Source organism: Schistocerca americana, chromosome 1 (genome assembly GCF_021461395.2).
Source record: "Schistocerca americana isolate TAMUIC-IGC-003095 chromosome 1, iqSchAmer2.1, whole genome shotgun sequence".
In the NCBI taxonomy this organism is placed as follows: domain Eukaryota; kingdom Metazoa; phylum Arthropoda; class Insecta; order Orthoptera; family Acrididae; genus Schistocerca; species Schistocerca americana.
This window is the reverse complement of record NC_060119.1, coordinates 1,104,441,436-1,104,464,529: the sequence shown is the minus strand read 5'-3', so window position 1 is coordinate 1,104,464,529 and position 23,094 is coordinate 1,104,441,436. Positions and strand designations below refer to the sequence as shown.

Below are 23,094 nucleotides of genomic sequence, written 5' to 3'. Positions count from 1 at the left end.
ATATATCTTGTTTTGTTTGTTCAGCACAAAAATTTGAAATTTTTTTTATGTTGGACCAAAGTAAACCCGCAAGGACCAAACTAACTCCAGTTGACGAAACATTACTTGTGCATGTGATGTAGGACAGTGGTAAACCTAGTTAATTTAGAGTTCTGTAGTCATTTTGACTACATTGTTAACATAATCAAAATGGATAATAAAGTAGGTTGGTGTACTACATTGCTTCTACATGTGATAATAGCAGTTATTAAGTGAGATGACGTGATAAGAACAACATAAACTATATTATGAATTGGCAATTAGTAAAATTTGGTAAATTTGGTTTACTTATTATGATGTTTCATAAATTCAGGCAAAGAATAGAACAGTGGTCAAACAAGAACTGTTTTAACTTTATTTTAAATGCATTTAATGTTGGTATGCTTTTTACGTAAGAAGGCAGATGTTTATATAACACAGTTCCAGTATGATACACTCCTCTTTTGCATAATTTTGTATTTACTGTGTTCATGTGTAGGTTTATCTTCTGCCTAGTTTCATATGTGTGTATATCATAGTTATGTCTGAAGAGACTTTCCTTTTTAAGATGCTCCCTTTTGTGAAAATCAGTATTTTGTATATATACAAACAAGGCAGTGGCAATGTTTTGAGAGTTTTAACAAGAGTTCTACAGGAATCCTTGCATGTAGATTTTTTTATCACTCTCAGAATCTTTTTCTCTATTTTAAAAGTTTTTGTGTAATTTGTGGAACTCACCCAAAAAGTTATTCCATATGTAAGTAGCGACTGTGCACTACAATGGTACATTGTCAGCACTGATGAGCAGCTTGTATTCTGAGTGAGGATCCTATCAGCTTATGCTAGTGAATTCAGTCTCTTATTTAAATTGTTTAGGTGTGCCTTCTCCTTCAGATCTGCCTGAATATGAATGCCTAGAAATTTTGTATGACTGACCTTCAACACATTCTTTCCTTATCCCCCCCCATGATCCCCTTGGACCTTGCTGTTGGTGGGGAGGCTTGTGTGCCTCAGCAATAGGGATAGCCGTACCATACGTGCAACCACAATGGAGGGGTATCTTGTGAGGCCATACAAATGTGTGGTTCCTGAAGAGGGGCAGCAGCCTTTTCAGTAGTTGCAGGGGCAACAGTCTGGATGACTGACTGATCTGGCCTTGAAACACTAATCAAAACAGCCTTGCTGTGCTGGTACGCGAATGGCTGAAAGCAAGGGGAAACTACAGGTGTAATTTTTCCCACGGGCATGCAGCTTTACTGTATGGTTAAATAATGATGGCGTCCTCTTGAGTAAAATATTCTGGAGGTAAAATAGTCCCCCATTCGGATCTAATGGCGGGGACTACTCAGGAGGATGTCATTATCAGAAGAAGAAAAAATGGCGTTCTACAGATCGGAGCATGGAATGTCAGATCCCTTAATAGGGCAGGTAGTTTAGAAAATTGAGAAAGGGAAATGGATAGGTTAAAGTTAGATATAGTGGGAATTAGTGAAGTTCATTGGCAGGAGGAACAAGACTTCTGCTCAGGTGAATACAGGGTTATAAATACAAAATCAAATAGGGGTAATGCAGGAGTAAGTTTAATAATGAATTAAAAAAATAGGAGTGCAGGTAAGCTACTACAAACAGCATAGTGAATGCATCATTGTGGCCAAGTAGACATGAAGCCCATGCCTACCACAGTAGTACTAGTTTATATGCCAACTAGCTCTGCAGATGACGAAGAGATTGATGAAATTTATGATGAGGTAAAAGAAGTTATTCAGATAGTGAAGGGAGACGAAAATTTAATAGTCATGGGTGACTCGAATTCAATAGTAGGAAAAGGAGGAGAAGGAAACATAGTAGGTGAATATGGAATGGGGGTAAGAAATGAAAGAGGAAGCTGCCTGATAGAATTTTGCACAGAGCATAACTTAATCATAGCTAACACTTTGTTCAAGAATCATGAAAGAAGGTTGTTTACATGGAAGAGGCCTGGAGATACTGAAGGTTTAAACATAGAATATATAGTGGTAAGACAGAGATTTAGGAACCAGGTTTTAGATTGTAAGACATTTCGAGGGACAAATGTGGTCTCTGACCACAATCTACGAGGGCCGTTCAGAAAGTAACCTCCGGTTGATTTAAAAAAATACACCAAGTTAAATAAAAATATTTTAATATATACATCTTACAACCACATCTTTGCACTATTTTTCTACATAGTCTCCATAGCAATTGAGGCACTTATCGTATCTCTTCACAAGCTTTGAAATTCCTTCTGCATAAAAATCACTCGCTTGTGCCTGGAGCCAGCCTGTGACCGCATCTTTGAGCTCTTCGTCGTCATCAAACCACTGTGACCCGAGCCATTTCTTCAAATGCATGAAGAGGTGATAATCACTTGGCGCCAGGTCTGGGCTGTAAGGTGGATGGTTGATAACGTCCCACTTGAAGGACTCAAGAAGGGCCGTTGTTCTGCGAGCAGAGTGAGGACGGGCGTTATCGTGCAAAAAAACGATACCGGAAGTCAGCATACCACGGCGTTTGTTCTGTATAGCCCGTCGTAACTTTTTTATTGTTTCACAGTACACGTCTTGATTAATGGTCGTACCACGTTCCATGAATTCAACCAAAAACACCCCTTTGGCATCCCAAAACACCGTTGCCATCAGTTTTCTGGCAGAAAAATCTTGCGAGGCTTCTCTTGGTTTGGTAGGCGAATTTGAATGTGCCCACATCTTTGATTGTTCTTTTGTCTCAGGGTTCACGTACTTAATCCAGGTTTCGTCACCGGTCACGATTCTGTTTAACAATGGTTCTCCTTCGTCCTCATAACGTGACAGAAAGTCTAATGCAGAGGCCATTCTTTGAGTTTTGTGGTGGTCGGTAAGAATTTTGGGCACCCATCGTGCACAGAACTTACAGTAACCCAATCTTGCTGTCACTATCTCGTACAAGAGAGTCTTAGAAATCTGTGGAAAACCAGTAGACAACTCCGACATTGAGAAACGTCGATTTTCACGAACTTTTGCATCAACTGTCTGAACGAGTTCGTCAGTCACCAATGATGGTCTACCACTGCTCTCTTCATCATGAACGTTTTCTCGTCCACTTTTAAATAAACGTACCCATTCACGGACAACTCCTTCACTCATAACTCTTGGTCCGTACACGGCACAAAGCTCACGATGAATAGCTGCTGCAGAATATCCTTTGGCTGTAAAAAACCTTATGACAGCATGCACTTCACATTTGGCGGGGTTTTCTATTGCAGCACACATTTCAAACTGCCACAAAAACTAAACTAGTGCAGGTACGACGTTCACTCGACCACGGCTTGATGCCGACTGACCTGTTGAGTGCGTGAATGCACAGATGGCGTCGCTACTCCCCCCACAACCCGCACTGTGACCAATCGGAGGCTACTTTCTGAACCGCCCTCGTATTAGTTATGAACTGTAGATTAAAACTGAAGAAACTGCAAAAAGGTGGGAATTTCAGGAAATGGGATCTGGGTAAACTGACAAAAGAGAGTTTCAGGGAGAACATTAGGGAACGTTTGACAGGAATGGGGGAAAGAGATACAGTAGAAGAAGAATGGGTAGCTTTGAGGGATGAAGTAGTGAAGACAGCAGAGGATAAAGTAGGTAAAAAGACAAGGGCTAGTAGAAACCCTTGGGTAACAGAAGAAATATTGAATTTAATTGATGAAAGGAGAAAATATAAAAATGTAGTAAATGAAGCAGGCAAAAAGGAATACAAATGTCTCAAAAATGAGATCGACAGAAAGTGCAAAATGGCTGAGCAGGGATGGCTAGAGGACAAATATAAGGATGTAGAGGCATATATCACTAAGGCTAAGATAGATAATTTCTACAGGAAAATTAAAGAGACTTTTGGAGAAAAGAGAACCACCTGCATGAACATCAAGAGTTGAGATGGAAACCCAGTTCTATGCAAAGAAGGGAAAACAGAAAGGTGGAAGAAGTATATAGAGGGTATATACAAGGGCAATATATGTGAGGACAATATTATGGAAATGGAAGAGAATGTAGATGAAGATGAAATGGGAGATATGATACTGTGTGAAGAGAAATGGGAGATATGATACTGTGTGAAGAGTTTGACAGAGCACTGAAAGACCTAAGTCGAAACAAGGCCCCGGAAGTAGACAACTCCATTAGAACTACTGACAGCCTTGGGAGAGCCAGCCCTGACAAAACTCTACCATCTGAGGAGCAAGATGTATGAGACAGGCGAAATACCCTCAGACTTCAAGAAGAATATAATAATTTCAGTCCCAAAGAAATAAAGTGTTGACAGATGTGAAAATTACCGAACTATCAGTTTAATAAGTCACAGCTGCAAAATACTAACGCGAATTCTTTACAGACAAATGGAAAAACTGGTAGAAGCTGACTTCAGGGAAGATCAGTTTGGATTCCGTAGAAATGTTGGAACATGTGGGGGAATACTGACACTATGACTTATCTTAGAAGATAGATTAAGGAAAGGCAAACCTATGTTTCTAGCATTTGTAGACTTAGAGAAAGCTTTTGACAATGTTGACTGGAATACTCTGTTTCAAATTATGAAGGTGGCAGGAGTAAAATACAGGGAGCGAAAGGCTGTTTACAATTTGTACAGAAACCAGATAGCAGTTATCCAAGTCGAGGGGCATGAAAAACAAACAGTGGTTGGGAAGGGAGTGAGACAGGGTTGTAGCCTATCCCCGATGTTATTCAATCTGTATATTGAGCAAGTAGTAAAGGAAACAAAAGAAAAATTTGGAGTAGGAATTAAAATCCATGTAGAAGAAAAAAAATCTGGGGGTTCACCGATGACATTGTAATTCTGTCAGAGACAGCAAAGGACCTGGAAGAGCAGTTGAACAGAATGGATAGTGTCTTGAAAGGAGGATATAAGATGAACATCACGAAAGGCTAAATGAAGATAATGGAATGTAGTCAAATTAAGTCAGGGAATGCTGAGGGAATTAGATTAGGAAAAGAGACACTTAAACTAGTAGATGAGTTTTGCTATTTGGGGAGCAAAATAACTGATGATGGTCGAAGTAGAGAGGATGTAAAAAGTAGACGCAATGGCAAGAAAACCGTTTCTGAAGAAGAGAAATTTGTTAACATCAAGTATAGAATTAAATGTCAGGAAGTTGTTTCTGAAAGTATGGAGTGTAGCCATGTATGAAAGTGACACATGGATGATAAATAGTTTGGACATGAAGATAATAGAAGCTTCCAAAATGTGGTGTTACAGAAGAATGCTGAAGTTTAGATGGGTAGATCACATAACTAATGAGGAGGTATTCAGTAGAATTGGGGAGAAGAGAAATTTGTTGCACAACTTGACTAGAAGAAGGGATCGGGTGGTAGGACATATTCTGGGGCATCAAGGAATCATCAGTTTAGTATTGGAGGGCAGCATGGAGGGTAAAAATTGCAGAGGGAGACCAAGAGATCAATACATTAAGCAGATTCAGATGGATGTAGGTTGCAGTAGGTACTGGGAGATGAAGAGGCTTGCACGGGATAGAGTAGCATGGAGGGATCTGCATCAAACCAGTCTCTGGACTGAAGACGAGAACAAGAACCATGACCTTTGACATATTCTTTCCTTCAATAGTGAAAACAGGGCTTGCAGGCTGGAGGTTATATATGGTGTGGAAGTTAACTTCCACAGTTTTTTCAGAATGTATGAGAAGCCTATTGGTCCTGAACCAGTGCATTAAGGTATGCATAACTGATATTGCAGCCTCCTGTAGAGTTTCCTCATTCTGGCATTTAATTAGAATGTTAGTGTCCTTTTCAAAGAGTACAGTGGATCCATTATATATTTTACTAGCCAAGTCATTTATATACAGCAGAAATAGGACAGGTCCCTGAACTGATCCTTGTGAGACTTCATACTTGATTTTCTCCTCATCACTGTAAAAACTAGGAATTTTTTGTGTTTCACTATCTTTGTGTTTTATTTCTGTAATCTGCTGATGGTTACTAAGGTATGACTGAAGCCACCATTAAGACTGGCCTCTAATTCCATTATTACTTAATTTATGCAAGACAATGCCATGATCAACAACACTGAAGGCTTTACATAGATCCAGAAATAACCAAGATACATGTTGCTTATCATCCACTGCTTTTAATACTTCATTTAAGAAGGCAAAATTTGCTGTCTGAGTTGACTTTCCAGCTATGAACCCATGTTGGGAGTCACTTATCAACCTCACTTTACTTAAGAAAACTTTTAATCTTCTAAGGATAATTTTTTCCATAATTTTGCTGAAGCCTGACAATACTGAAACTAGCCTATAATTAACTGTTTCGTGTTTTGCTCTCTTCTTATTCAAAGGTGTTACTTTTGCAGTTTTTAGACTACTTGGATATACACCACTCTCCAAAGATGGATTTACTATGTCTATTAGTGGTTCCACAATAATTTTGTGCTAACTTTGATTGTAACATCTGGTATCTCATCAACACACACTGAATATTTATTAGGTAATTCATTTAGGATTCTTGACAGTTCCTCAGGTGTTGCTGGATACATGAATAATGTGTTTGGATGAATGTTTTGATCAGAGTGACTGGCTGGCTCTTTTTCAAGGTGTGTATTTATTAACTGCTGTACTATATTAGAAAAGTAATTGCTGAAAACTTCTTACATGTCTCGAAGTTTTTGAAACAAATTAATCTTTATGAAGAGACTGAAAATTTACTTGTGATGTGTGGGTGGGTAAGATTAGCAAGCTGTACAGCTTTCAATACAGAAGAACAACAGTGGATCCAATCTTTATTATGAGCCAGTTGATGGAAAGGTATTCAGAGTAGGGGAAAGATCTTGTGATGGCATTTCTTGACTTTCAAGGGGACAGTACAGACTTCCCTCACTGATCTGATTCATTTGATAGGGTGTTTAGGGAATGACTATTACTTTAACATATGTAAACATGAAGAAGCAACTTTCAATTGTTTTTGAGAAAATCAAGTTTGAGAATTATTGATATGTTTATGCTGTAAGCTTTGTTCACGGAATTCACAGCGAAGGGAGTAAGTGCTTAGTTTCATATGGGCAAGGTCTCTGGATCAAATATCACTGCCGGTAGTTTATTTTTCATTCCCACAAAATACTAACAACAGATTTATTATGACTTGTGAAAAGTATCGATATCTAGTCATTCATTACTATTTTCCTAATCTTTGATACAAAAAAAGAGAAAGTATTTTCTCAGGGAGATTGGAAATGAAAAAAGGGTATATGATAACTTATCATCAAATCAGTGTAGTCATTTTATTTATATCATTGTATCTACATTTGTTACATGTATAATGGGTAACCTATGCAGCACTGCATGAATCAGGATAATAATGGTTGTAGGAGTATGGAAAACAATAATTATTGTGACATAAAGCAGATGGAAGAAACACCAAATTTTTGCTCGTCCATGGTGTTTTTTCATTGTGTCTATAGCAAAACAAACTTTTTTTACGTTGATAAATGGTTCTTGGATGTCACACAATTTCGTGGTGTACCATGCATATTAAATTATAGCACTGAATATTGATGCAGATAACTCACCGAAAAAAGTAGTACCAGCAGCAAGATTCAATCCAGAAACTAAGCACTTACTCATCTGTGGACACATACAAAAGATGTAAGTACACCTAAAATTTTCAAACTCGGTTTTCTCAAAAATGGTCTAGAGTTGTGTCCTCTTATTCACACATGTTGGATCCTGGTCATGCCTTATACACCGTGTCAATACAAATCAAACCTGTGAGAGCAAGTTCATATGGTCTCCTTGTTAATGGAGATATACCAATAGTTTTCCTAGAGAAAACGTGCAGGGAACTTCAGAAAGAAAGTGAGATGGAAAACATACTACAAAATATTAAAGGCAATGTATGACAAAAGCTTCAGCTGTGTCCATATTCAAGTTCGAAGTACTGATTGGTTTAACAATGTTACAGGGTTGAGACCATAAAAAAGTGGTGTCACCATTATTATTTGCAGTGGTGATGAATGAAATTCTCAAAGAGACATGAAAAACTCATGGAGGAAGGGAGATGGAGTTAGTGTTATTTGCTGGTGATATTGTGCGGTAGGGAACCAACAGGAAGGACATACATGCACAACTAGATATTTTAAATGAAAAAAATTGAGAAATATGGCATGAAATCCAGTGTGGCGAAAAGTAAGTGTGTGGTCTACATCTACATCTACATCCATGTTCTGCAAACCAAGAGAAGTGCATGGAAGAAGGTACGTCCCATTGTACCATTTATTAGACTTTCTAACTGTTCCACTCACATATGAAATGTGGTAACAATGATTGACGAATGCATCGGTGTGTGCTATAGTTATTCTAGTCTTGTCCTCATGATCCCTGTGTGAGTGATTTGTAGGGGATTGTAGTATATTCCTAGAGTCATGACGGAAGAGTGATAATACAGTGTGTGAGGATGAAGGCAGAAATTAGTAAAAGACTACAACAGAGAAATGCAGTTTACCATGGTGTAAGGTGCTTAGTCTAGGGAATGGAGGTGTCAGTGAAGTGCAGGGAAGTGGCGTACGAGACTTACTTTACATCTGTATTGACATATGCATCAAAGATCTGGACGATGACAAGAAGACAAGAGAGCCAGCAAAATGAAATTCCTAAGAAGTGTGAGTATTTTAGGAAAAATTAGGAAACACAGAGTGAGGAATGAAGATGTTAGAAAAATAGGACTGAGAGAAATGAAAAGAATAGATTAAAATTGCTAGGATATTTACAGAGAATGGAAGGTGGACGAATATGAAAATAAGTTATGGAGGCCTACCTTGAGGACAAGAGGAAGACCCACACAAGGGAAACCAACTTCATCAAGACCAGTTTAGGAAGAAGAAACTTGGACACAACCAAACAGTTATAGAAGACAGAAGAAGAATGGTGAAAAATTGGGGAAAGTAGAGAAGTATCATAAATTTCCTAAGCTGACCTGATACTGGATAAAGGGGATAACTGTCATAATTAATAAGTGAAAGTAATTTTGGGACTGTACCCTAAATGCTCTCTTGTCACTTATTTTGTTTTCAGTTTTTAGCTTAAAAGTTCTTCCAAACTTTTCTGTCTACTCTATCCTCATTTCCTTATGCATTTCCTCCTCCACTTATCTGAAATAATTGTCCGCTTGTAATGTATCGAAATGGATCCTGTAAGCTGCAACTATTATTCTGTTATTATTTTCCATCCAGCTCTTCTCTTCTTGTCCTTATCTTCTTCTTCTTATTCTTCTTTTAATTCTAAGCATTCTTTTTCAAACTTAACAATTGGCATGCACATTAGCTAACACTTTTTCAAGATGGTTTTGCTCTGAGTCACTCTCTTTTTTGTCCTTGCATGTCATGACTTTTTCTCTAATGTCTTTTTTCACATAGATTACCAATTAATATTGAATCACACAAATAACTGCCATAGCTCCTCCACTTCCCACCTGAAAACTGATTTGTTTCAATTCTAGATTTTGATACTGATCCGTACCTCCATTAAAAAACTTTACAGTCTCATTAAGTCCTGTTTGAAATTGCTCTACAGAAAAAATTAAGAGTAGTAACTTCCTGAAACATAATATTTGTTTTCTGCTTAATATGTTTTAGTTTTATGGTTTTTTCTGTTTCACTTATCGGTTCAGTTATCATGTAAAACTTGGTTATAATGTGAATTCTAGAATGTGTAATCTTATATTTCTTTTTATTCCAGCAAGATCCTGTGAGACATGGGGAATGGATTGACCATACAGATTATGTCAGTAAGGTTAGTATGAAACTATTAGAAACAGCCGTAAGTCATTTAGATATTTTACATATGATGTTTGTAATGAAAAGTCTATTTTAAATATCTCTGTAAATGTTTCTCAATCAAGGGAGAGGAGAAAAATAATGCATAGGGGCAAGATAAGTGCCATTATCATTATCTCAAATAATAAATTAATTCTCATTTAGTTCTTTAAAATAGAGTGGCCACATTTTAGAAAGAACAGCAGGTCTTGCCAATCTGAAGATGGCTGGCAATGGCCAAAACTAGTAATTATTCCTTGAAACTGTCTGTGGTTGTTCAAGATGAGAAAAGTTGTCAGAAAATCAAGAAGTATGTTTATTAGAGGTGCAATTAACAACTCAGGCAATAAAATCAAATCAATATGGAATGTTTTTAGAAGGGAGACAGGAAAAGTAACCACTGGGGTAGGTAGTACTACAATTAAAGAGAATGATACCATCTTAACCAACAGTACACAAGTAGCTAATGTATTTAACAACCATTTCTTAAGTGTAGGTGAAAAAATTGGTGAGAATAGTTCAAAAGAAAAAGCCAAGCATTACAAGGAAGAGTCAGTTTTGAGAAATCTTAGTCAGATTAATTTTCACCTAACAATCTCTTGTGAAATAAGGAAAATCATTAAATCTTTGAAAAAAAAAATGTTCTGTTTTAATGGATGACATCTCTAACAAGATATTAAAACATATCTAAAAACAAAGATGATGTGACTTACCAAACGAAAGCACTGGCACGTCGATAGACACACAAACATACACACAAAATTCTAGCTTTCGCAACCAACGGTTGCTTCATCAGGAAAGAGAGAAGGAGAGGGAAAGACGAAAGGATGTGGGTTTTAAGGGAGAGGGTAAGAAGTCATTCCAATCCCGGGAGCGGAAAGACTTACCTTAGGGGGAAAAAAGAATGGCTATACACTCGCACACACACACACACACACACACACACACACACACACACACATATCCATCCACACATATACAGACACAAGCAGACATATTCAAAGGCAAAGAGTTTGGGCAGAGATGTCAGTCGAGGCGGAAGTGCAGAGGCAAAGATGTTGTTGAATGACAGGTGAGGTATGAGTGGCGGCAACTTGAAATAGAGATTGAGGCCTGGTGGATAACGGGAAGAGAAGATATATTGAAGAGCAAGTTCCCATCTCCAGAGTTCGGATAGCTTGGTGTTAGTGGGAAGTATCCAGATAACCCGGACGGTGTAACACTGTGCCAGTCCTTGCTTACAGAATTTTCAAAAATCATTGAGAAAGTAATGTACTCAAGAGTAGTTAGCCATCTTAACAGTAATGGGATACTGAGTAAATCACAGTTTGGATTTCAGTAGTGCTGTGCCACTGAGACAGCAATATGCAATTTCACTGCCCACATAGTAGAGTCTTTAAATAGCAATATGTCACCAATAGGAATTTTCTGTGACTTATCCAAAGGATTTGACTGTGTGAACCATGACATTATGTTACCAAAATTACAATTCTATAGTATAAATGGAACAGCATAAGAGTAGTTGAAGTCATGTCTACAGAACAAGAAGCAAAAAGTTTCTTTATATGGTTTAAGTGATTTAAGGAAGCTTCCCACATCATCTAACTGGGGTGAAATTACATTAGGTGCTCCACAGGGATCAATTGTGGGTCCCCTTCTGTTCTTGATGTATGTGAATGACCTTCCTTCTTATCTGAAACAAGAAGCTAAACTGACACTGTTTGCTGGTGATACAATTGTCGCTATTAATCCAGTAAAGAAACTCCAATAGAAAATGAAACAAATAATGTCTTTGGAAAAGTTATTAATTGGTTTTCTGCAAATGGGCTTTCTCTGAAGTTTGAAAAAAACATAGTACATCCAGTTTTCTAGTGCAAGGAACATCAACAGAAGTCAGTAGCCAGCGTAGAGCATACTCAGTTTTTGGGTGTATATGTAGATGAGAATCTCAATTGGGAAGTTCATATTTTGGCTCTCCTAAAGTGACTTGGTTCAGCAACTTTTCCAATCAGAATAATTGCTAATTTTGAGGCCATAGAAATTAGTAATGTAACCTACTTTGCATACTTTCTCTCTCTGATGTCATACAGGATAATATTTTGGGGTAATTCAACACTTAGCCAAAAAGTATTCACTGCTCAATAGAAAATAGTTAGAATAATGTTTGGAGTTCATAGCTGCCCACTTTGTAGGCATCTATTTAAAAGGTTAGGAATTCTTACAACAGCCCCATAGTACATTTACTCAGCAATGAAATTTGTTCTCAACAACATGGGCCAGTTTAAAAATAGCAGTGACATTCACGATTATTATACCAGAAGAAAGAAAGACCTACACTGTTCTCTACTTACCCTATCCTTGGCTCAGAAAGGTGTAAAATATGCTGCTGTGAAACTTTTCAATAAATTACCAAGTGAAATAAAATGTCTGACAGACAATAGTAATAATTTCAAAAATAAATTGAAATCGTATCTCCTTGACAACTCCTTCTATACTACAGATGAATTCCTGAATAGGAATAAATAATTCCATAGGTATAATATATTAATATATGCATTTGATGCCATTTAAGGGAATGGGGTAGGTAATAATAATAATAATAATAATAAAAGCTTGATTCATATGCTCATCTATTATACACTTGACATGTTCCACAGCATATGAGACTGATCAGTGGAACACGTAACTAACGAGAAGAAATTGTTTTCAAAACAAGAGACAGTACATGTTTGTCAGTAGAGCTCTAAACTTGGTTTCATTATGTGATGCTCCTATGGTCTCTGGAAGAGTGTTTAAAACATTTCACTGTATTGTATGCATTCCATGGAAATGTTTATGGCTTTATGTGGTGATGCTGCATTGTGAGTATTGTCTCTCCAAATTCCGGCTATATCTGGCAACAAAGACAGATGAAGTTTCATGAACATATGCTGTACTAAATTCTTCTGCTGATGATGGTGATAGTATCAAGGAAATTTTGTGAAAGTAATTAAAAACTTTTTTCATTCATTAGGAGCCCACCATCATAGCCTGGGGTATATAGTGCCTGCAACACTTGGATTTGCTGTTCAGCAGTCTCTCTCTCACAGTCATTGATTCAGCCAACACTGCACCTCATTGTTCACACTAAAATCTGCTCTAATACTTACTTTGTACATTACTATTATTAAGGGGTTAGATTGGTGCTCTCTGTATAGACATAGCAGATGGGCACAACAACAAGACTGCTATACATTTGAGCTTTCAGCCAAAAGGCTTTCTTCTAAAGTAGAAACACACACACAGATTCACACAATTACAGCTCATGCATACATGACCACTGTTTCTGGTTGCTGAGGCTGGACTGCCTACAGCAAGTGTGCCCAATGGAGAAGCAATATGTGCATTTGAGGGTAAGGTGGAAGGGTGGTGTGTGTGGGGGGGGGGGGGGGGGGGGAGGGAGTGGCACAAGAGGAGGGAGGGATAGCAGGGTAGGGATGGGGGAAGACATAGTGCTGCTTGTGTAAGTGTGCAGGGACTTAGTGGAGACAGGGTAGGGCTGATAGCGCAGTTGGGAAGTTTGAGGGGGGAGAAGAGGTGGGAGATGGGGGAATGGAAAGGGAGAGAAGTTGAGAGGAAAAGACGTATGGGGAAGGAGATAGGTAGGTGAAGGACAGGGACTAGTGAAGGTTGAGGCCAGGGGTGTTATGAGAATGTAGGAAATACTGCAGGATAAATTTCCACCTGTGCTATTAACAAAAGCTGTGTTGGTTGGAAGGACCCTGACGGCATATGCTGTAAAGCAGTTATTGAAATGAAACACATTGTGCTGTGCAGCATGTTCAGCAACTGGATGGTCCAGCTGTTTCTCTGTGTCAGTTTGTCGGTGGCCATCCATGTGGACAGAATGAGAATGTCATGTAAATATAACAGAAGGGCAGCTCGAAAAAGATGCTATGGGCTGCATTTTTAGGCTGCACAGCATAAAGAAATATTCAAACAGGCAAAACAGTCTAATGACAGCCATCTTCTGAATATTCTCTGCATGGGTGAGTATTTGGTGATAAGCCTGTTTACATTCTAAGATACTAAAGACAAATGTGCCAGTGATATAGTGGGTGAAGTCCTGTATGTTGAGTATTGGGTAACTGTCAATAATAGTACATGTTTTAAGGATTCTATAACTGACATATAAGAGCATAGTATCATTGTTTTTTGTGCTAGTTTCATGAGTGAAGCCCATGGGCTTCTAAAAATTCCTTGACTGTTTTTTTTTTTTTTTTTTTTTTTTTTTTTTGCCGTGCAAAGTTTATTGGATGGTGGCTGTTGTGGTCTGTGCTGAACTGGAACCCTGGTATGGTAAGCATTTGGTGCACTGTACCATTTGTGATTGCACATAGGGAGAAAGTCACACATAGAGGGGCTTTGGGAGATTGCAGATGCAGAGTGGGCATGGGAGAAATGGACTGCACATGCACAAGAAGCATGTTACCGATTTCGTTGGTATGTGAAGGTAATAAAGGCAGTGGTGCTTGCTGCAAGGTGGGCAGACGTGCGGTGAGGCTGTGTGATGCCTGCATAGTGCTGTTGTTATCGATGGATGGAGTTTATCACAGGCTGTAAAGACAAAGATGTGCTGCAGCGAGCTCATTGGATGTCATTTGTATCTCCTATTGAAACATGTTGTTGTCCGTCTGGAAGTGGAGTGATTCTAAGCATTCTTCAACATAACAGAATTGCTTCTGTGGAATTTGTTTAAGTGTGGTGACACAGTCAAGGAGACAGCAGTAATGTTTATCAGTATCAATATTGTGTCATTCGTTGTTAGAGATGTTCAGGCATGTGCTGCTTCTGAGGAGATCGTGGCTGATGACCCCAGAGACTTCATGGTCAGTATCATATTAGATGCCCATGCCTTTGGCTCAATCAGGTAGGAGCTTGTAATGACAGAGAAAATATACTCTGAGGATGGGTTCAGTAACTTCTGAAATTTGAAAATTCCCTTGAGGCCATTTTGAATACAACATTCAAGGTGCATGTTTTGAAGCCATAAACAGTAATGGTCAAATTTTTCATTGCATGAAGTTGAATGGCTGTTGATCCATAGGCTGTGGTGTTGCCAGTCAGGGGTGCCCCACTAATTTCTGAGCCAGAGTTGGTCAAATAGTATTGCGTCTGAATTAGGTTGGGGATGTAGAGTCTGTTGATATTCCTTGTAGGTGGAGCATGTGCTGAATCCTCAATGCACAAAATGAGGTGAGTGCGCCTGTTGCTTACCATGTGAATATTTTGGGTGGTCGCAGGACAGACAACAGTTATGTACGGCATCACTGAATTGTGTGTGGTACCAGTTGTAGTGCAGTGCAGTACCCAGCAGAGCATCATTGCCAGTTGTTTGTTGTGTTGTCTTGACTGGATAGAGCACACTGTCCTGGGCAGAGGCTGTGACATTGCAGTTGGCAACCATCTAGTGAAGTTGGGTCAGCTCAGTGAGGGCAGAACGTGGCATGCAGCAAGGCTGGTGCTGGTGGCTTTGCATGGTGGCTTTGTTACTAGCTGTGTCGCATAACAGCAAAAATTCTGTCTGTCAATGTAAGTTTATGATCAAATAGCTCCCATTCATTGCTGATTGTGGCAACTTGAAGATGGGGTAGGAGCTTTGCTACCTACAACAGCCAGAATGTGCAATCAGGTTGACTGAAGTTTGTAGTTGCCACCATAGTTGAGACAGCTTGTTGCTCATGAAATATTCATTGTATATTACATGTTGTAATTGTTCTTCCATTGTCCTGGTAAGACATTGTAGCAGTTTGATTTTGCAGTTGAATATACCTTTTTTTCCGTTGGCACCAAGATGATGTTGCTAACCATGTCACTGAATTCCTCCAGGTTGGTAGAAGAGTTATGAATTTAGTTGTGTGTTTATGATGTTATAGTTGGCAAGGATGCTGTCCATTTACGCAAACCATATGAAAGGCTGATCCGAAGGAAATTGTAGAAGCTTTGGCTGAAAACCAAATCATGAAAGGTTGAAATCATTGGTTGGGTGTACCTGTTGCCATGGAGGCATGTGTGGCAATAGTGCAGTTGAACATCCCATTGCTGCATCCAAGGCGATTGGTCGCACAAGCAAACTGTGTGAATGCTTGGGCAGCTATGGCAGCACTGGTTCATAATTTGGCTGATATGGCATGGTAGAATCATTGGTCACAGTAGGTGCTTGTGAATATGAAAGATGTTGAGGTAGTTGGTTGGTATGTGCCACATGTGAAGGGATGATGGTGGTAAGGTTGCACAATAAGAATATTGTAGGACACCATTATTTGGCATAGATGTTGTTTCTTGATTTATTGCACAAGCGAGTGTCACCATCATTTTTTCCTAGAAAACTTCATTAAAAGGTTGGATGCAGAGCACGGGGTGACATAGCATTGCACACATGGATGAACATTGTGAATTGTGACACACAGTGGTTGCATGTTGGCTGCATTGCTGTTGTGCAGTATCCAGTCGAGGACATATATGCCACAATTTGTGGTCATTGTGGATCACCAATGTAGTCCTGTACAATACAGGGAACAAGGAACCTAGGCGACTTCCATTTTCAAGTTTTACCATCATTTCAGTTTAATACATATATTTTAATGTGTATATTCTTTCCCATTGCTATACATGACATGGTTGGTAGTATGAGCAATCCATATTATGAAAATGACAGTATTGTAATAGTAGTTTTACATCCAAAATCATGAATTCAATATCGTAAAAATGAAGATAAGTTCAAACACAGCCAAAAACCAGGTGGTATCATAGGTTTCTGTAGTTGAGAGACATTCCATCAGGTCACAATTTATTACAATTTATTACAAACTTTCAGACTAATCAAGTGAAATGACATAAAATATCAATCTTTGCCCCCAGAGCCAGCAATCTGATTTTGGACTTTTGTAAATAGTTTGAATATTTATTTTAAAATAATTTGTAAAATCATTTTGCATGATATCTAATGTTGCATTCTGACTTTTTCAGGCTCTCAAGCTTATTGTAGGCGCTGGAGCAGACCCTACAGTAAAAGATGTTGTTGGTAGAACAGCACTCCACAGAGCACTTGGATGTAAGGAGAATTTCCAGTACCTTCAGAAAATACATCCTAATTTCAAGGATGGTCTTGATAAAAACGGACAATCAGCCATAATGAGAGCCATTTCTGCATTTCAATACCACTATGATATGCCCTATGTGATAAAACTTCTAGTGCAGGGAGGTGCAGATGTCAATTTATGTGACCGAGATGGAAAGACAGCTTTGAGCCTGGCTATAGAGAAAGATACTTTCTGGGTGAGACTATATTTTTAAAGCACTATTTATATCATTTGGTAAGATATCCACAGGAAGAGATGAAAAGCTGTGACCGATCTCTAAGATAGAGCTTGTTTTGTTACTCTGATGTCGTTAATAGCATTTACCATAAGTCATTATATAAATGTAGTAAGCAAATACATGTTATAATAAAATGGGTATTTGTCAAGTAAAGTATGTGGAATTGTTATTATTGGATTAATGAAAGGTGACAGATTTTATTTATTTATTTATTATCATCCCAATGATCACATTTGTGATATAGGATTTGTCAGGGTACATTTTAACAACTATATAATATCTTTACAAAATTTGTATCTGTGCTGAATTCATATTAATCTATCTTATGTTTAATATAATATACAACTAATAAGTGTTTTTATAACATAATTTCTTATGCACTGATGTAATTTCATTTGTCACATTAACTTAAACATATATTGTTATACAGTTGCGCAGAGATATTCACTTATGCTGTAATAACGTTTGTCAAGCATGTATTTCTTTATAACAGTTTTAAATTTATCCTCAATTTCCAGCTCTTTGATATGTTTTGGTAGTGCATTAAAAAGTTTGATGCCTTGATTACATACATGTTTCTGGCTTCGGGTCCTTGTTACAGCTTGTATGTGGAGATCTTTACATTGCCGTGTATCATAATTATGGAAGTCTGTATTTGTTTTCATTTTGTCTTGATTTCTTTTGATCATCAACAGACTTTGGTGACTATCACAAGTTGAAATTTCTTTTCTCACTCTTTGTGCCTGTTGTAAAAGTATACATTCTTGTGTTGCTTGTTTAAGCATTTTTGAGCACCAGAATATCCACAACTTTCATGAGTGTACATCATATGTTTGTCAATATACTATTTTGGCCAACACAGTCTTCATTGCTCTGAGTCAAAATTTGTTCTTCTAAATGGAATTCATTAGTATATTTTGTAACATTTCTCATAACTCCTTTTCCCAAAGTCACTTTTCACTAGTTTCCCATTAACATCACAATTCTGGTTTCTGCAAATGTAATTACATATGTTCTGAATTACTTTCTCATATTTAATCCCTTTCAAATACACAATCCTGTACTCTTTGTCTTTCTCTTACTCATGTTAGTTTCATACACCCCTATTGGCACTAAGACATTGTATCTGCAATTAGATTTTCAGATCCCATTACATAATTTCATAGTCAGTAGTTTTAAGAACTTGGCTGATCTTGTTAATGTGCTGTGATACAATTTGCACTCCTTATGGCCTTGTGCTTTGAAGACACAATAGTTATATGCCTTGAAAAGTAGTTTCTAAATTTAGAAATGCCAAGTGTACAGCTAACAGATCCTTCTTGGTTAGTATGTAGATTCTTTCATGTTTTTGGAGGGTCCTACTCATAAAAGCAATTGTCTAGTGTTTATCTTCCCCATTCCATAATCACTAGCATCATATGATACACAAAATGATAAGAGCAACTCTGCCCTCTACGTAATGTTGTAGTTACACAGAGCACTTTTTATAGCATCAAAAGATTCCTAACATTATTTGTCCCATGACCAAATGAGATTATTTTTTTTATAAATTATGCAGGTATGGTGCATTTATGCTCTGAAATTAGGGTACTTCCTATAATATCCACATATTCCAAAATATGATTTCAATTGTATCTTATTTTTGGTCTCTGGAACTGAGCACTGACTTTAACCTTATCAAAATCTAGAAGTTTACCTCTCTTGGCAACACAAGATCCCAAAAATTTCAGGTCATAAATGACAATTTTACATTTTCCGATTTTAATGTCATCCCTCCTGATCTCAATTTGTCAAACACTCCTTTTAGTAACAAACAATGTTCACGACACTTCTGACTGCAAAGCAAAATGTCATCAACAGAAACTTAATTTAGAAGACAGTTTCTAACCTAAAACATGATGTAAAACGCTGATAAATTTAGCTACAGAAACATTTAAACCAAATAATAAATGCAATACTTGTAAAATTTACCACTGTATAAAAATGATGCGTATTTCTGAGATTCTGGAGCAAGTGGAACCTGATGGAGGTCCAGACATTAAACCTAAGCTTGACATCAATCTAATACACTCTAACTTATGTGATAAGTCATTTGCATCCCCGGGATGATCAATTTCTCAAATTTGTTCAGATGCCTAGAGTCTAAAACAAATCTAGCACATCCAGCACGTTCTCCCGCTACTACTAGAAGGTTATTATAATTGTTGCTGTTTCTCTCAAATATACCATAAATTTCTATCTTTTGCAACTCATTTTCAACAACTGTTCTCCTTGCTTTTGGTACATTATATGGTGTTATAAAAAATTGCTCGTAAGGTTTAAGTTGTAGTACACATTCAAAATTCTTTAAACATCCTACTCTATTGCTGAACACATCCCCACACTTCCATTACAAACCCTTTAACTCATTTTCTTGTTCATCATTCAGACACACATTTTTCATTGACTCCTCTTCTTCATCTTCCAGTTTCTTGACTGTTCTCTACTAAATAACATTCATCTCTCACAAATGACAAGTTGTTCACGCTTTCACAAGCATCTTTCTTTCCCTTCTTCTAGAATTGGATTATGTTTTCTTCCTTGTTTGAACATATAACTATCTTTCTCTTTCAGTTCAAGAGCTGTACAAATCTATTTCCAAAATAAAATCTTCACTGTTTCTGGAAATATCCCACCTTACTATGTATACAGCTACATCTACATTTACATCACTAATCTGCAATTCTCATTCAAGTGTCTGACAGAGGGTCCAACAACTAATTTTCAAACTGTTTCTGTACTGTTTCATTCTTGAAGAGGACATAGTTAAAACACACTCTAAAATCTTTTTATATACACACTTATTTGCATTATTTTATTATGATGGTCATTTTCCTCTAATTGGTGGATCTCAGCAAAATATTTTTGAATTTGGAGGAGAAGGTTGGAAATTGAAATTTCATGAAAAGATGTCTCCACAACAAAAAAGTCTTCATTTTAATGATATCCACCACAGCTCTTGAATCATATCCTTGACACTCTCTTCCCTTCTTTGAATCTTTTTGATGCCCTCCATCAGTCCTATCTGATAAGAATTACGTACCACAGAGAAATATTCTTGCAAAGAACAGACAAGCATAGTGTAGACAATCCATTTATTGGATTTTGTATTTTGTTATAGTTTATTGATCCAAGAAATCACAATATTATACAATTTGTACAATGATATTGGACCGGTCATGTATAAATTTTTACAATGTAACTGGATAGATAAAAAATCTACTCACCAAATGGCAGCAGGAGAACATACATATAAAGATATTTAAAGGTCTAAATATAAACTATGATACATTAATTTTAAATAACTGATTATTTTTGTTGATACACATTTTTACAATTTATTTTTTACAATTTTAATTTGTTATATGAAAGTCTGTTCATTATTACAAGAAGGTAACAGACATCACATAGTGCTTTCACTTGGTAGTTGGGTTGTAAATTCTTTTAAGAATATGATGAAATCCAATGGAAGGTGGTGGAAAAAAAGGAATAAATACAGACAACTGCTTTACATACTTTAAGGAAGCATGCATATTCACCTTATTGAATGAAGTCTCTGTGAAGTGAATGACCAGTAGAGTCTCCTCTTTATACTGTTGATCATATAAATGTGCATTTCTTAATGGATTGCTGCTGCCATGTGTGCTTACTGATGATAGTTCATGCACAGCACATTTCATCACTGCTATTTCCAGTTGCAGAGCTTTGACCCAAGTACATATTTGCTCACATCACTGCAGGATGTCATGCTTTAACTCAATCTTAATCTGCATCAAATCATTTTCACTAAAACATTAGAGACACTGTGCTCACCCACCCTCCTTGACTCATGCTTTGCGCAACAGGATATAATTCGGTGTTGAGCAATTCATTAATTTGTAGCTCTTGTATCCTCAACCAGGACAAAAAGTCATTCACAGATTCCTTGCACTGTTCAATAAAATTTCTTCTGAGCTTATCCTCTAGCTCCACAACTAAATTCTAAAATCAAATTGTGATCTGTTGAACTAATGTTTCCATTGTAGTTTTCACCATTTTTAGTGAGCTCACATCACTTGATAATTGTGGTATCATGTCTGGTACAATTTTATACACATCTTTTAATGCTGTAATTTCAGAACATATTGCCAAGAAATTCAAGGTGATCTGATTGGTATGATCTTTCACAACCTGACCAAGCACTGATTTGATTTGATCCAATTGTTCTTTCGAAACTTTATGAAAATTCTCTTCCATTCACATCTGTAAACCATGTGCTGAATGGTCACTCTTCATCATAGTCTCTAACTTCTGATATAGCATTGTGAATGGATCTGCTATTGTAAATGTTTGCAGAACTGTTTTGATTGTGGGTGGATGCACTTGCACATCTGTCTCATTGGTGGCCACATCTACATTTTCAATGGTTGACTGTCCCACATTGCCATTTTCAACATTTTCCTAATTTTGTATTTCATCTGCATGATCCACATTTTGTACTCAGCCAGTTTTTGTCCTGATGCTGTTAGCAATTTTGAGAAATAATATTATTCACTTCACTTACATTTGCATACATATAAGTAATGCGGTTAGCAACACCAAAATTCTTCCTGAACTTTCAAGAAGAGGCATGCAACATTACTAGTCAAGACATCATTACGTCAACATTTTAACTTAGCATTGTACAGTAGTGGCTATCATAATGCCACGATCCCTGAGAACCTTACAATTACCATAATTAAAATTTTTAGAATTGCCAGTTAAAAAATTAATGATGTATGTGTTACATATACCCTGCTGAACTGCAAGATCCATGACATCTGCTGGCAAGTGATAAAACAGACATACTTACTGTGTATTTTTGGTGTGATGAGCAGAGTAATTTAGTAGTAATGCCACATAATTTTCCTTTTCTTTCAGTAAATGTAAATAAATATTCCTGATTTTGTTCCTTCCTTCTCACTGTGGTTTATATCTTGTCATGGCAACAGGTAAAAGACAGAGAAACATTTAATTTAAGAAAAAATATGCTTTGCATGAATAAGAGTTACAAATGCAATGGCACTATGTGGTTTGCAATTTAACACAGATCAATATATGTATTCAATCTTTTTAGACTACTCAGTCACTATTGTTTTAGATTTTTGTGCTATTGATGATTATATTTCTTCAACAAATCAGGCTCTGGTAGCTCTTGAGCACTGTCTTTGTTTGAAGTCTCATTGTCTGTAAAATACTACTGTGATTTTGATGTGAAAGATAGTAATGAATATTCAATCAAACTTTGTGAAAATAGATATGTAGGTCCAACACATTAACAATAAAGTATTTAAATGACATGACATGATAAACATTTAGTCACTTTGCCTTCAAACAATTTGCGCACAATTTCCTGTTATATCCATCTGTAACGTATAAATTCATCAACCAATTCAGTATTGTGACATCAAAGGGTTAGATACCATAACCAGCAGACATTGGTACTTGAGAATGAATAAATTATTATTCCATAAAAGTGTAAAACACAAGATTTAGCCACATTGCCTCTTTCTACATCAACAGCAAAAACAGAAATAAGCCACAGGAAGAGGAAGTGTCTGCTTCCTTAAAAAATCACTTGTTTCTTCAAGTAAAATTAATGTATCTTTTCCATAGACATCAATTCTATCTTTCATGTAGACAGTCTCTGAAATTTCTTTAATCCTGTTAATTTAAAGATTTACATCATATGCTAGGTCTAATACCCTCATGCTCATAAATTATGATGGAGTATTATAATCTGGTGCAGCAGTCTATAAGAGTTTGCCAAGATATGTCAGGCTGAAAAGTGAAAAGCAACATAGGAGAAGAATCAGTACATTTATTTACCATTGACAG

The 23,094-nt window shown here is 37.1% G+C and overlaps 1 protein-coding gene across 1 annotated transcript in view; it reads left to right on the top strand.

The window, feature by feature from the left end:
- Positions 1-23,094, top strand: part of LOC124618131 (serine/threonine-protein phosphatase 6 regulatory ankyrin repeat subunit C-like) — a 278,501-nt gene that overhangs the window by 120,517 nt on the left and 134,890 nt on the right. The window contains exons 5-6 of the mRNA XM_047145320.1: positions 9,764-9,817; positions 16,849-17,157. Of these exons, the coding sequence (XP_047001276.1) occupies positions 9,764-9,817; positions 16,849-17,157 (363 nt within the window). The remainder of the gene's footprint in view (positions 1-9,763; positions 9,818-16,848; positions 17,158-23,094) is intronic.